This window comes from Stenella coeruleoalba (genome assembly GCF_951394435.1).
Source record: "Stenella coeruleoalba genome assembly, chromosome: X".
NCBI lineage: Eukaryota > Metazoa > Chordata > Mammalia > Artiodactyla > Delphinidae > Stenella > Stenella coeruleoalba.
The window spans coordinates 121513829-121528443 of NC_137152.1; the positions used below are offsets into that span (position 1 = coordinate 121513829).

The window sequence follows — 14615 nt, forward strand, 5'->3', positions numbered from 1 at the left end:
TAGTTCTTCTTGTTTCTGTATATGTCTTCTTATCTTTGCCATTCAAGTGGTTGTAACTCCCTATGGTTAAAGGACAAAGCAGTGTTCTGCCCAATATACCCAAGAGTTTGACAATGGAAATTAGAGCAGGTCCTTCTGTGAAGGGGTAGGTGATGGAAGATATTATCCACCCCCAGGAAAGAAAAGGAATTTCTTGCTGAACCTCTTAACTTAAACTGAGTACCTTGAGCATACAATCCTGAATATTAGCCCTAAGAATCCTAGCCTGTTCTAATACAGATGTGACAATAAATTGTGCAGCTACCAGTTCCTTAGAAACTTCACTGGGCCCAGAGTGGCAACTTGTTTTATGCAAAAAGCAATGGTTTCATTTCTTTGATAATAATCAAAAGGAGGAAAAAGGATTTTCTTCTCATTTGTTGGAGGTCAAATCAGTAAAGGCAAAAACTACTAAAGGAAGAGAAGGAAGAGGGAGAAATATATTCAAAAAACAAATTGAAAACTACTTGATTGTCTGCTCACAGCCTGACCCCATATTTGTAAAAAAGGTTAATAAGGCATAGTGAGCACCACCAGTATGCCCACAATCTATTGATGGAGACAGGCATTGCACAATAGTTATAGCACAAGCCTAAACATTAGATGTATGCACACTAATGAAACAAAAACAAGTGTTAAGTGAAACCAGAAGGAGGCTCTATTGATTCTGCTTAGAGTGTAGTGTTAGAGAAGGATTCATAAACTGGGTGATACTCAGAAGATGAGGTCACATTTAGTAGGTGATAGAAGGACTTTCCTAGCCAAAGAACAACACAGCAAAGGCAAAAATCCATACGAGAGCATGGAGTGTTAAGGGAATTAATGGTATCCCTGGACTTACAGGCTAAAAGGAAGCTGAGGTTATATTATAAAATAGCTTAATTGCCCACACCAAGAAATAAGGGTTTTATGGCCTTAAATGACACATTAGACCCATTGGACTTAATAGATATTTAAAGGACATTCTGTCCAAAAACATCCGAATATACATTCTTTTCTGTGCACATGGAAGTTCTCCAGGATAGATCACATTCTGGCCACAAAGCAAGTCTCAATAAATTTAAGAAGATCGATATTATATCAAGCATCTTTTCTGACCACAAAATATGAAACTAGGAATCAATTATAGGAAGAAAAATGGAGAAAACACAAACACGTAGATGCTAAACATCATGCTACTAAAAAACCAATGGGCTAACGAAAAAAATCAGAGAGGAAATCAGAAAATACCTTGAAACAAATGAAATGAAAGCACAACATTCAAAAAGCTATGGGATGCAGCAAATGCAGTTCTGAGAGGGAAGTTTATGGCAATACAAGCTTATGTCAGGAAACAAGAAAAATCTCAAATAAACAACCTAACCTACCATCTAAAGGAATTAGAAAAAGAAGAACAAAGAAAGTCCAGAGTCAGCAGAAGGAAGGAAATTATAAAGATCAGGGGGGGGAAAAATGAAGTGGAGATCAAAAAGAAAAACCACCCACAACAATAGAAAAGATCAATGAAACCAAGAGCTGGGTTTTTGAAAAGATAAATAAAATTGACAAGACTTTAAGCTATGCTTATTAAGAAAAACAAGAGAGAGGATGCAAATAAACAAAATAAGAAATGAAAGAGGAGAAATTACAATGAATATTACAGAGATACAAAAAATCATAAGAGAATACTATGAATATATGCCAACAAATTGGACAACCTAGAAGGAATGGATAAATTCCTAGAAACATACACTCTTCCACAGTGGAGTCAGAAAGAACTAGACGATCTGAACAGACTGATCACTAGTAGTGAAATTGAATTAGTAATCAAAAAACTCCCAAAAAACAAAAGTCCAGGACTAGACAGCTTCACAGAGGAATTCTACTAAGTATACAAAGAAGAATTAATACCTATCCTTCTCAAACTATTCCAGAACATTGAAGAGGAGGGAACATCCCCAAATTCATTCTATGAGGCCATTATTACCATGATACCCAACCAAAGACAATACAAGAAAAGAAAATTACAGGCCAATATCTCTGATGAATATAGATGCACAAATCCTCAAGAAAATACTAGCAAACCAAATCCAACAATATATAAAAAGAATTATATACCATGATCAAGTGGAAATTATTCTAGGATCCAATAGTGGTTCAATATCCACAAATCAATCAGCATGGTATACCACATTAACAAAAGGAAAGACAAAAACCACATGATCATCTCAATAGATGCAGAAAAAGCATTCTACAAAATTCAACATCCATTTATAATAAAAACTCTCCAGAAAGTGGGCATAGAGGGAACATATCTCAAAATAATAAAGGCCAACTATGACAAACCCACAGCTAACATTGTGTTTTCAATGGTGAAAAGCTGAAAGCTTTTCCTCTAAAATCAGGAACAAGACAAGAATGCCCACTCTTGCCATTTCTGTTTAACATAGTATTGGAAGTCCTAGCCACAGCAATAAAACAAGAAAAAAAAAGGCATCCATATTAGAAGGAAAGAGGTAAAACAGTCACTCTTTGCAGATGACATGACACTATACATAGAAAATGCTAAAGTCTCCACCAAAAAACTATTAGAATTAATAAATTAATTCAGTAAAGTTGTAGGATTCAAGATTAATATACAGAAATCTGTTGCTGTTCTATACACTAATAATAAACTATCAGAAAAAGGAAACAAGAAAACGATCCCATTTACAATTGTATTAGAAAGAATAAAATAAGAAGGGATAAATTTAACCAAGGAAGCGAAGGACCTATATTCTGAAAACTGTAAGTCATTGATGAAGGAAATGGAAGATGATACAAACAAATGGAAAGATATCCCATGTTTACAGATTGGAAGAATTAAAATAGTTAAATTGTTTAATATTGTTAAAATGTCCATACTACTCAAAGCAATCCACAGATTTAATACAATCCCCATCAAAATATCCATGACATTTTTCACAGAACTAGCACAAATAATCCTAAAATTTGTATGGGAGTGCAGAAGACCCCAAAGAGCCAAAGCAATCTTGAGGAAAAACAACAAAGCTGGAAGTCATGATCCCTGACTTCAGACTGTATTACAAAGCTACAGTAATCAAAACAGTATGGTACTAGCACAAAAACAGAAATATAGATCAATAGAACAGGATAGAAAGCCCAGAAATAAACCCACATACTTATGGCCAATTAAACTATGACAAAGGAGGCAAGAATATACAATGGAGAAAAGACAGCCTCTTCAATAAATGTTGCTGGGAAAACAGCTACCTACATGTCAAAGAATGAAATTCAAACACTCCCTCATACCATATACAAAAATAAACTCAAAATGGATTAAAGACCTAAATGTAAGACTGGAAACCATAAAATTCCTAGAAGAAAACATAGGCAGAGCACTCTTTGACATAAGTGTTAGCAGTATATTTTTGGATTGTCCCTTTAAGCAAAGGAAACAAAAGGATAAGTAAACAAATGGGACCTAACTAAACTTAAAAGTGTTTGTGCAGCAAAGGAAACCATCAGCAAAACAAAAAGACAACCTACTGAATGGGAGAAAATATTTGCAAATGATACATTCAATAAGGGGTTAATATCCAAAATATATAAACAGTTCATATAACTCAATATCAAAAACAACCCAAAAACCTTGATTAAAAAAGAGGGAGAAGACCTGAACAGACATTTTCCCAAAGACATACAGATGGTCAACAGTCACATGAAAAGATGCTCAATATTCCTAACCATCATGGAAATGCAAATCAAAACCACAATGAGATATCACCTCACATGTATTATAATGGCTGTCATCAAAAAGACCACAAATAACAAACTTGGCAAGGATATGGAGAAAAGGGAAACCTAGTACACTAGTACAATGTTAGTGGGAATGTAAGTTGGTGCAGCCACTATGGAAAACAGTATGGAGGTTCCTCAAAAAACTAAAAATAGAACTACCATATGATCTAGAAATTCTACTCCTGGGTGTATATATGCATAAAATGAAAATATTAATTTGCAAAGATTATCTGCACCCCAAGGTTCAAAGCAGCATTATTTGCAATAGCCAAGATATGGAAGCAAGCTAAGTGTCCATCAACAGATGAATGGATAAAGACAATATATTGTGTGTGTTTGTGTGCGTGTGTGTGGAGGGGTAAAATGGGATGTTACTCAACCATAAAAAAGAATGAAGTTTTGATATTTGCAACAGCAACATGGATGGACTTGAAGGGTATTACGCTCAGTGAAATAAGTCAGACAAGGAAAGACACATACTGTATGTTATCACTTATATACAGAATCTAAATATTACAACAAACTAATGAATATAAGAAAACAGAAACAGACTCCCAGATATAGAGAACAAACTAGTTCTTACCAGCGGGAAGGGGACTTGCGGGAGGGCAAGATTGGGGTAGGGGATTAAGAGACACAAACTATATTATGTATAAAATAAGTAAAATACAGGGATATACTGTACAGCACAGGGAATATAGCCAATAATTTATAATAACTTTAAATGAAGTATAATGTATTAAAATATTGAATCACTATGTTGTATACCTGAAACTAATATAATATTTTAAATTAACTATACTTAAATTTTTAAAAATGAAATAAGGGTTTTAGTCCATAGGCTATAAGTTCTTGTGGACATGCCTGAAATAGGGAGATGATATGGCCAGATGTATAATTTGGAAAGATTGCTCAACCTGCAAAATGGATGCCTGGTTAGAAAGAGTGAAGCTAAAGCCAAGACAGAAGTTAAAAGGCCATCACAATGTTTGGTGTGAATGACATTTAGGACACAATATAGAGTATTAGACAGTGGGATGAATTAAGTGGAATAGGGAGGAGATCTCAGTGGCAGAATATAACTGGTGGCTTTTCATGATGGTTAAGAAAGAAAAGGAGGAAGTCTATGGAAGGATTCTAGATGACACAGAGTTTGTAACTTTTGCAAGTACTTGGCTAATGATGGAATTCATTCACCCACTGGGGAACAGAACTCTTCCCCTTTAGGCCTTCTCTTTCTTCTCTCCTTCCTCCCTGAACTTTGGGCTCCTGTAAGCCCTCAAATTCCCTTACGTAGAGTCCTACCCCTTCTCCTCAGTTTCTTTTTTTTTCATGGAGGAGCAGGGGTAGAGTGGCTTGGGAAATGGATACTGCAGAAAGGCTATCTATCAGACAATCAGAACTACAGCATTCCCAGAATGGCCCCCTCAACGTATATTGTATTGGTTATGATGGCACTAGCATCTCTTTGCCTTTAGTTGCTTTGCCAAATGCCTCCTTCTGTTACTCGAGCCTTGGTATGTGCCAGCCCCAGGAATATGGGAAGTAAATATCAATCCTGCCATGATAACACCAATGAGAAGGCATTCCCTTTGAACTCATACTGTCAGAGAATGATTGCTAGCTTGCTTGATTGATTAAGTCAGTCACTCATTCAACAAATACTAAGACATTATATTAGACAGTTAATGTACAGAGATCATAAGACATTTGAGGTCCCATCCTTTCATTGAGCTTATAGTCTAGTGGAAAAAGACAGAAAATATATAAGTAAATAAATAAAGATAATATCATACAGTGATAAGTGCTATAAAAAATAAAACAGAGTTTATGAAGTGGGGAGGGGTTTCATTAGATACAGTGATCACAGAAAACCCTTTTGAGGGGGTGGCTTTTAAGCAGGAAAATGGAAAATAAGCAAAAGCCAGAGCTTGCTGGAGAATATTTCAGGCCACAAACAAACAAACAACCACAAAAAAACAGAAAGTGCAAAGTCTTCTAAGTGGGAAACATCTTGCAGTGTTGCAGTGTTCTAGGAACTGGCAGAAGGCTGATGTAAAGGGGAAAGAGATACGAGATGAGGTTGAAGAGATAAACAACAACCTAAATACAGGATCTAAGCCAAGGCAGGGAACACAAAAGAAGGTTTTAGAGAAAAAAAAATAATCAGTTTGGTTTGGGCATATTCAGTAAAAGTACAAGAGTTCTGATGAACATAACAACTACAGCCTAAGGTTGGCATACATATAAAACCAAATGGAAACAAACACTGTATACGTTTATAACTAATTCAAATACTTAGTCAGGATTTTAAATTATCCAAAGTTACAGGGTAAGTTATAGGCACTAGTTACTGGCAAATCAGGACAAATTTGGATTTCTGGCATGAATTATATGTGTTTATGCATTTATTGAAATGATCAAGTGGTTTTTGTCCTTTATTCTATTGATATGGTGTATTACATTGATTGATTTTTGGATGTTAAGCCAACTTTATATTCCTGGGATATATCCCACTTAAAGATAGTGGATAATCCATTTATAAGTTTTTTTAATTTGGTTTACTAGTATTTTGTTGAAGATCTTTGTGTTTATATTCATAAAGAATATTTGTCTTTGCTTTTCTTTTCTTGTGATCTTTGGTTTTGGTAGCATAGTGATACTGACCTGACTGTCACCTCCTCTTCTGTATTTTACAAGACTTTGTGAAGACTTAGTATTCATTCTTCTTTAACTGTCTGGTAAAATCAATGGTGAAACCACCTGGACCTGGGTTTTTCCTTGTGGGAAGTTATAAAATTACTAATTAAGTCTCCTGTTATAGGTCCAATAAAAATTTCTATTTTTTTTCCTCAGTCAGTTTCAGTAGTTTGTGTGTTACTAGTAATTTTTCCATTTCATCTAAGCTATATAATTTGTTGACCTATAATTTGCAGCTCATAGTTTTCCTGTATAATCCTACTTATTTCTGTATTTATTTAATCTGTATATAAATAAATTATAATATATATAATTTATTATATATATTATAATATATAATTATAATATATATATTTATTAAATATATAATATTTATATATTTAAATAAATTTAAATATATAAATTCTGTATTTATATAATCCTATTTATTTCTGTAAGGTCAGTAGTGATGTCCCCTCTTTCATAATTTTAGTAATATGATTATTCTCGTTTTTTTTGTGTGTGTGTGTGTGTGTGTGTGTGTGTGTGTTTTGTGTTCCCCACAGCCCTTAGTCAGTCTAGCTAAAGGTTCATCAGTTTTACTGATCTTTTCAAAGTGCCAACTTTTAGATTATTTGATTTTCTTTAATGTTTTTCTATTTTATTTAATTTCACTCTAATATTTATTATTTTCTTCCTTCTGCTTCTTTTGGGTTTAGTTTGCTCTTCTCTTTCTAGTTTCTTAAGGTGGAAGGTCAGGTTCTTCTTTTTAATACAGGCTTTACAGTTATAAATTTCTCTCTGAACACTGCTTTAGGCTGTTTTTACATTGTGCATAATTTTCACCAATTTCAAAATATTTTCTAATTTCCCTTGTGATTTCTTCTTTGAGCCATTGTTTATTTAGGAGTGTGTTATTTAATTTCAACATATTTGTGAATTTCCCAAATTCCCTTCTGTTATCGATGTCTAATTTCATTCAATTGAGGTTAGATAACACACTTTGTATGGTTCTAATACTTTTAAACTGATTGCATCTTGTTTTATGGCCTAACATATAGTCTAAAACAGAAAATGTTCCATGTGCACTCGAGAATAATGTGTTCTGATATTGTTTGGTAGAGCGCAATATAAATGTTTACTAGATCTAGTTGGTTTGTAGTGTGTTCAAGTCTTCTAGTTCTATGTTGATGTTCTGTCTAGTTGTTCTATTGGAAGTGGAATATTAAAATATTCAGTTTTTATTGTTGAATTGTCTATTTCTCCTTTCAATTCTTGTCAGTTTTACTCCATGTATTTCGGGGTTCTATGATTAGGTGCATATATCTTTATAATTGTTATATCTTCCTGATGGATTGACCATTTTGTCATTATAAAATCTTCCAGGCTTCTACAGAGTAGGGGTAAAGAGGATGGGAACAGAGTTCTCTGGCCTTACTGAGAATCAGCCATTTTTCTTGACTAACACTCCTCAGATTGTTGTGAGCCTTTGGTTAGAGTTTGGAGAGGAAGTTTATTTTGCCAATTTTTGAAAATGTTCTTGTTGCTTTTATGGAAGAGTGGATTTTCAGAAGTTCTCACTTCACCACTCCAGAATTGCTTCCTTATTAGAGATTTTAAGGTTAACTTTAACTGCCCACTTAAGAATTTAAACCACTCTCTCCTTCTTAATGTACTTTATTTGGTTTCCTGGACAATATGTTCCCTGAAGTTTCCTCATGCTTCAGCTATCCTATCCTTCACATTTACTGAGTTATTCTCTTCTCTTTAGCCTCTAAATGTTGTAGATGACTTCTCCAGCCTTATGGCTTTAAATATCATCTATATATATGAAACCTGAATTAAATCTCCAGTCCAGATATCTTTTCTGAACACCAGACTTACATTCCATATAATCAGCACCCAGAAGCACTAGTTGTGTCCCTTATCAAGCATGACCCCCATCAGGTGTAACCATTATCCTGACTATTGTTTCTATGTGTAAATTCCTTCCTGGCATTTGTTGGGAAATTTATATATTTTTTCTGAATTTCAAATACTGAGAAAAATAGTTGAGAAATCAGCAAAATGGAAAAAGTATTATAATTCTACTATAAGAATTAAAGCTTAACAATAGACACAGAAGCATGACTGGCTTAAAGAAATCTACTAATGTCAAGTGAAAAGCAAGAACAGGAAATGCTGGCACACTGAGTCAAAAGTATTGAAATTCTAAATATCAACACAGGAGTACATGTTGATCGGATCAGTTGATTTTGCTTATTATAAGTGTATCTTTGTAGCCCTGTATGCTGCTAATAGCAAGTCATTCTTGCAAATTAGATATTAAGTCTATATGCATAGTATACAATATACAAACCCTGTGAGTGTCTTTTCAAGATATAGCAAGTTTGAGAAGCAAAATAAACCCTTAAACTGGCAATTTTGACATTTGATTTTGTATAGTTCTGTTACCTTGCTAAGAGATCCAAATGTTTTAATTCAAATACTACCCAATAAGGTTTGCTGGTGTTTTCCAGTGTTTGAGTATCTTCTACAGTAATGTTACTGGCATTTGCTAATACTTCTAAACCTGTTATTTCTTATTTTAAAAAGTTGTATATCCATAATAATGAGCAAAGAGCATGAAAGTCTGAAGTGTTTTATGAATAACATTTAATTTATGAAATTCTTGGGAATTCCAACTCTTATTCCTGATTTCCATAGTTTAATATGATAGAAATTTGGAAATACTACCAACAGCAATGACAGATGAAATATTAAAGACTTCTAACACCACAGATTAGTTTTGCCTATTTTTATATATGACATAAATGGAATCATGCACTATATACATAGATGTGTCTGGCTTTCACTCAGCATTAAACCTGTGACCTCATTCAGATTGAGTTGTTGAGTATAATATACTTGTCATTCTTATATAGTATTCCATTTTATGAATATGTCACAGATATTTTTATTGACATATAGTTGATTTACAATGTTGTATTAATTTCTTTGTCACAGATTTTTAATCCATTTTGATGGACATTAGGGTAGTATCAAGTCTACTAAAATTAGCTCTGCTATGAACATTCATGATATGCCTTTGGTAGACATAAGTACTGATTTATGTTTGGAAATTACTCAGGACTAGAGATGCTAGGCTATATGATACATGTATGTCCAGCACTAGTAGATACCACCAAACAACATCCCAAAACCTTTGTACAAATTTACATTCCTATCAGCAATTCACTTTAGTTATCCTAGTGGGTGTGGAGTAATATTCTCTGGACTGCAATTTGCATTTCCCTGCTGACTAATGTAATTGATCACTTTATGTGGGTGATTGGAAAACCCTGTTTTATAAGGTGACTGTTCAACACTTTGCCCTTTTTTTTTTTTTCTATTGAGGTTTCTGACTACTACTTATAGACTTGTAGGGGATATCAATAATTATGGATTTGAGTAATTTGTCATGTACATGCAATGCAAATATTTTTCCCACTCTATGGCTTGCCTTTTCACCATTATCTTTTGATAAAGAGAATCTCTTAATTTTTAACATATTCCAAGTCATCCTCTTTTACCTTTGTGGTTAGTGCTATTCTATGTCCTGTTTAAGTAATTTATATCTCTTCTAATATCATAAAGATATTCTCTTATGTTTTCTTCTAAAAGCTTTATTGTTTTACCTTTCACCTTTTCACATTTAGATTTGTAACCCATCTGGAATTTATTTTTGTGTATGAGAGAGATAAAGCACCCCCCACCTCTGTGTGTGTGTGTGTGTGTGTGTGTGTGTGTGTACTTTCTGCTATGCCCCATTAGTCTATTTTTCTATCTTTGCAACAATAATACATATTGCTTTAAAGTATACCAAAGCTTTAACACTTTAAAATAAGTCTTCTTATCTGGTATTGGATTTGATTTGATTGTAAACTCTGATTGTAAACTCTCCAGCTTTGTCTTTTTCAAGATTGTCTTAGCTATTTTTGGCACTCTTATATTTCTATTTAAACTTGAGAATCAGTGTTGTTTTCTTTGTATTTACCCTGCTTGGTGTTTACCAATTTCTTGAATCTTTGGATTGATAACTTTCATCAGTTTTAAGAATGACTGACCTTTAGCCACTTAATGATTGCTTTTGCTCATTTCTCTTCCTGTTTTTCTTCTACAAAATTACACATGACAATATATTTTACTGTGTCCCACATATTCATTTACTCTTTTCTGTGTTTTTGTCTCTCTGTACTTCAGTTTTGCCATTTTCTATTTAACTATTTCTAAGATCTCTAATCCTGTCTTCTACTTATTAAATCCACCCTTTGAATTCTGAATTTTTGATATTGTACTTTTCCATAACTAATTTCTAATTTATTCTCCTTTATAGATCCCAATTTTCTGTTGAAATTCCCTATCTTTTATCTATTTTATTCATCTTTTCCCTTTTTTCTTGAACATATTAACCATAGTTTTTTTTTTTTTTTTTTTTACGGTACACGGGCCTCTCACTGTTGTGGCCTCTCCCGTTGCAGAGCACAGGCTCCGGATGCACAGGCTCAGCAGCCATGGCTCACGGGCCCAGCCACTCTGCGGCATGTGGGATCTTCCCGGACCGGGGCACAAACCCGTGCCCCCTGCCTCGGCAGGTGGACTCTCAACCACTGCGCCACCAGGGAAGCCCTAACCATAGTTTTTAAAAGTCCTTATCTACAATCTGATATCTGAATCACTTGTAGGTCTGTTTTCATATTCTGGTTTTGGTTTTGGATCTTGGTTTTAGATCACATTATTCTGCCTATTGGTATGCCTAATGATTTTTTATTGGATTCCAGACGTTGTGTAATAAAAATATAGAGTTTTCAGATGATGTTGACTTCCACGAGAGAGACTTCATTCTTTCCTTTGTTAGGCAGATAGTGTGGGATAATTATCACCTTAATCCCATAAGGCACTGAGCTGTGTCATGGTTTTGGTTAAACTTAGTCTGTCTCTGATATTCCCTTATATTTAGGACATAGCTTCTCCAGGATTTTAAATGGATAGCCTAGCATGTCATCTTTTTTATAGCATTGGGATACTGTAGGAAAGCCAGCTCTACTTTCCAAAGGTTTTCATGTTAGTTATTATACTTTGTGCAAATTCAAAATTCAGCAACTGTATTGAGAGGGGTATCAGTCAAGAGGCTGAGATCTCTTAGATCTCTACTTTTATCACTTTAGTGTTGTGTGACCATCAGAATTATTACTTTTTTTTTTTTTTTTTTTTTTTGCGGTACATGGGCCTCTCACTGTTGTGGCCTCTCCCCTTGCGGAGCACAGGCTCCAGACGCGCAGGCTCAGCGGCCATGGCTCACGGGTCCAGCCGCTCCGCGATATGTGGGATCTTCCCAGACCGGGGCACGAACCCATGTCCCCTGCATCAGCAGGCGGACTCTCAACCACTGCGCCACCAGGGAAGCCCTACTTTTTTTTTAATATATCATCCAGCAGCAGCCCTATGCCCAGGGCCAAACTTGAATTCCAAGTTGCAATCCATGGCCAGAATTGGCAAGTACCACCAAGAATGAAGAAGGTACAGGTCACAGATTCATCTGTGAGAGGTTCTACCCTTTCTCCAGAATTTTAGTCTCTTCAATCCTTATTGCTCAACAGTTCTGGGTCTCCTAATTGTTCATGAGGGGAGCATTGTTTATCCACAAACAACTCTATCCTACCCAGAGTGGAAGTAATACTCATCTAACTTGATAGTAAATCCATTAGGACAGAAATGTACAAGTCACCCTTGAGTTCTCTCTTTTTCTAATATTCCACAACTAATTCATTGGAGGATCCTCTGGGATTGTCCTTCATAATATATCCAGAATCAAATTACTTCTTACCACTTATGCCACTAGCACTCTTACCTGAGCCATTATCATCTCTCATCTGAAATACTGCAATAACCTCTTAACTGGACTTCCTGCTTCTACCTTTCTCATACTTATATTTTTAACAGAGTATCCATAATGATTCTTTAAAAACCATAAATCAGATAACATAATTATTTTCTTCAAAATATTCCAATCACTCCCCATTTTCCCTCAGAATAAAATTCAAAGCCTTTTAATGTTCTTCAAGACTTAGATGACCTGATCCCCTCTTTGATCTCATATCTGATATACTTATCTGACTCCCTGGCTGTTCCCTCTAACTAGAGTATTATTTACTCAAATATCTGCCTTGTTAAACCTTTTACCTCATCAAAATTTCTGCCCAAATATCACTTTTTCAAAGAGGCCTATGCTGATTACTCTATTTTAAATTTCAATGGCAATGCTCATCTTCCACCTAGACATGACTGACCCCACCTTATTCTGTAGTACTTTTATGTCTTCTCATGGTGCTTCTCATTTTACAACATACTTTACTTTTTCATATAGTGTTTGTTTTCTCTTTTGCCATCACTCTGTCCTCTACAGTGTAAGCTCCATACGGGCACGTCTTTGTTTTATTCATGGATACATTCCAAGCTCCTAGAACAGAGCCTGGCCCATGGGAGACAATCTGTAAATATTTGACAATGATTGAAAAAAATATGTCACACACAATTACTTGGGTCTTTTCAAACGCACTTTCTACTTCAAAATACAGAGATAAATCTAATTTAGAGATGATCAACACAGACCTTGATATATTGCTCTGATGACTCCCAAATGAAACTTACTCTGAAATTCTTAGTCAGAAACTCACTCTAATTCTAATCAATTTTGATTTTTCTAATTCATTTGAAAATAGGCTATGTATCTATTCATTTCTCTGCCAGATTTACAGCTACTGGCAAAGGCAGTACTCTCTAAAAATGAGGAAATTTCTAGAGTCTCTTCCCGTCTACCATTTACTGTAGGGAATTAGATAGAACTACAGTATATGAGGATGCAGGTAGAATAAGCATTTCAAAAATACAAACACATTCTGTTTGAGGGATCTTGCCTTTAGGAAGCTACTACTGTACTTTATATTAGTTCTATCTTAGTTTGTCTTCTGGATAATTTAGGAAACAGATGTTAATGTTTCAATATAATGAAAGGCAAATTAGTCTAAAATGGTGAAATAAGGTTTCCTGTCTAGAAGGAAAACTATTAAAGGTTAAATCTCCTCCAGATCAGTTAGTACTACTCCACCCCACTCCCCTTCCTCACTCACATACCAGCCTGAATTAAAGGTCTCAGCTTTTGAAACTACTAAGGCACAGAATAGGAAATATTCTGTTTCTTTTGGAAAAAGACCAGGCAAACAGAAAGTGAGAAAATACATACAGCTGCCAAACTTCAGTGGGCAGGCATGCACATCCATAGGAAAATCTTCCAAATGCATGGGACACTCGGCATGAATTGTTAACCTAAAAGGAAGAACAACAGAACATGAAATAAAGCTAAAATGAATGATATTAAACATGGAGCTGAGTTCTCGTTCACCAGCAATGGAGTGCTGCTAAGAATAATGGGATTTTATTTGTTTAGGTTCACTGAGATCCAAGACTTTATGAACACAAGGGATGGATTAAATGAACTAGATAGCCTCTCAAGGTAGCATTCAATATTAGATTTTTAGATCAGATATAAATCCCACCTTACCACCTTTAGGAAAACAAATATCATTTGTCTATCCTAACTGAGCTCCCTTAGCTACTTCACCACCAGAGAAGTCTGGAAACACCAGGTACTGACTCATTCACTCCTGATAGCAGTTTAATTATTTCCAAAATAATTCTCCTCATCAGGCTATCATGTGAGTTAAATAATTTAGAGATTGCACTGGAGAGGAGAGATGTATAGAAAGAATATCTTTCTTTTTATATTTATTTATTTGATTGCGCCGGATCTTAGTTGCAGTAGGCAGGATCCTTAGTTGCAGTTCGTGGGTTCCTTAGTTGTGGCATGTGAACTCTCAGTTGCAGTATGCATGTGGGATCTAGTTCCCTGACCAGGGATTGAACCCGGGCCCCCTGCAACGGGAGCGTGGAGTCTTAACCACTGCACCACCAGGGAAGTCACTAGAAAGAATATCTTTAACCTGATAATAAACAAGCACAAAAGATGGCTCTGCTGCTTACAGCAACTGCTATAGCTTTGTTTAAGAAGATGGTTCTTC

The 14615-nt window shown here is 35.0% G+C and overlaps 1 protein-coding gene across 1 annotated transcript in view; it reads right to left on the reverse strand.

Moving 5' to 3' along the window:
* GABRA3 (gamma-aminobutyric acid type A receptor subunit alpha3) overlaps positions 1–14615 on the reverse strand; it is a 267558-nt gene that overhangs the window by 44533 nt on the left and 208410 nt on the right. Inside the window, exon 7 of the mRNA XM_079911398.1 lies at positions 13781–13863. Within this exon, the coding sequence (XP_079767524.1) occupies positions 13781–13863 (83 nt within the window). The remainder of the gene's footprint in view (positions 1–13780; positions 13864–14615) is intronic.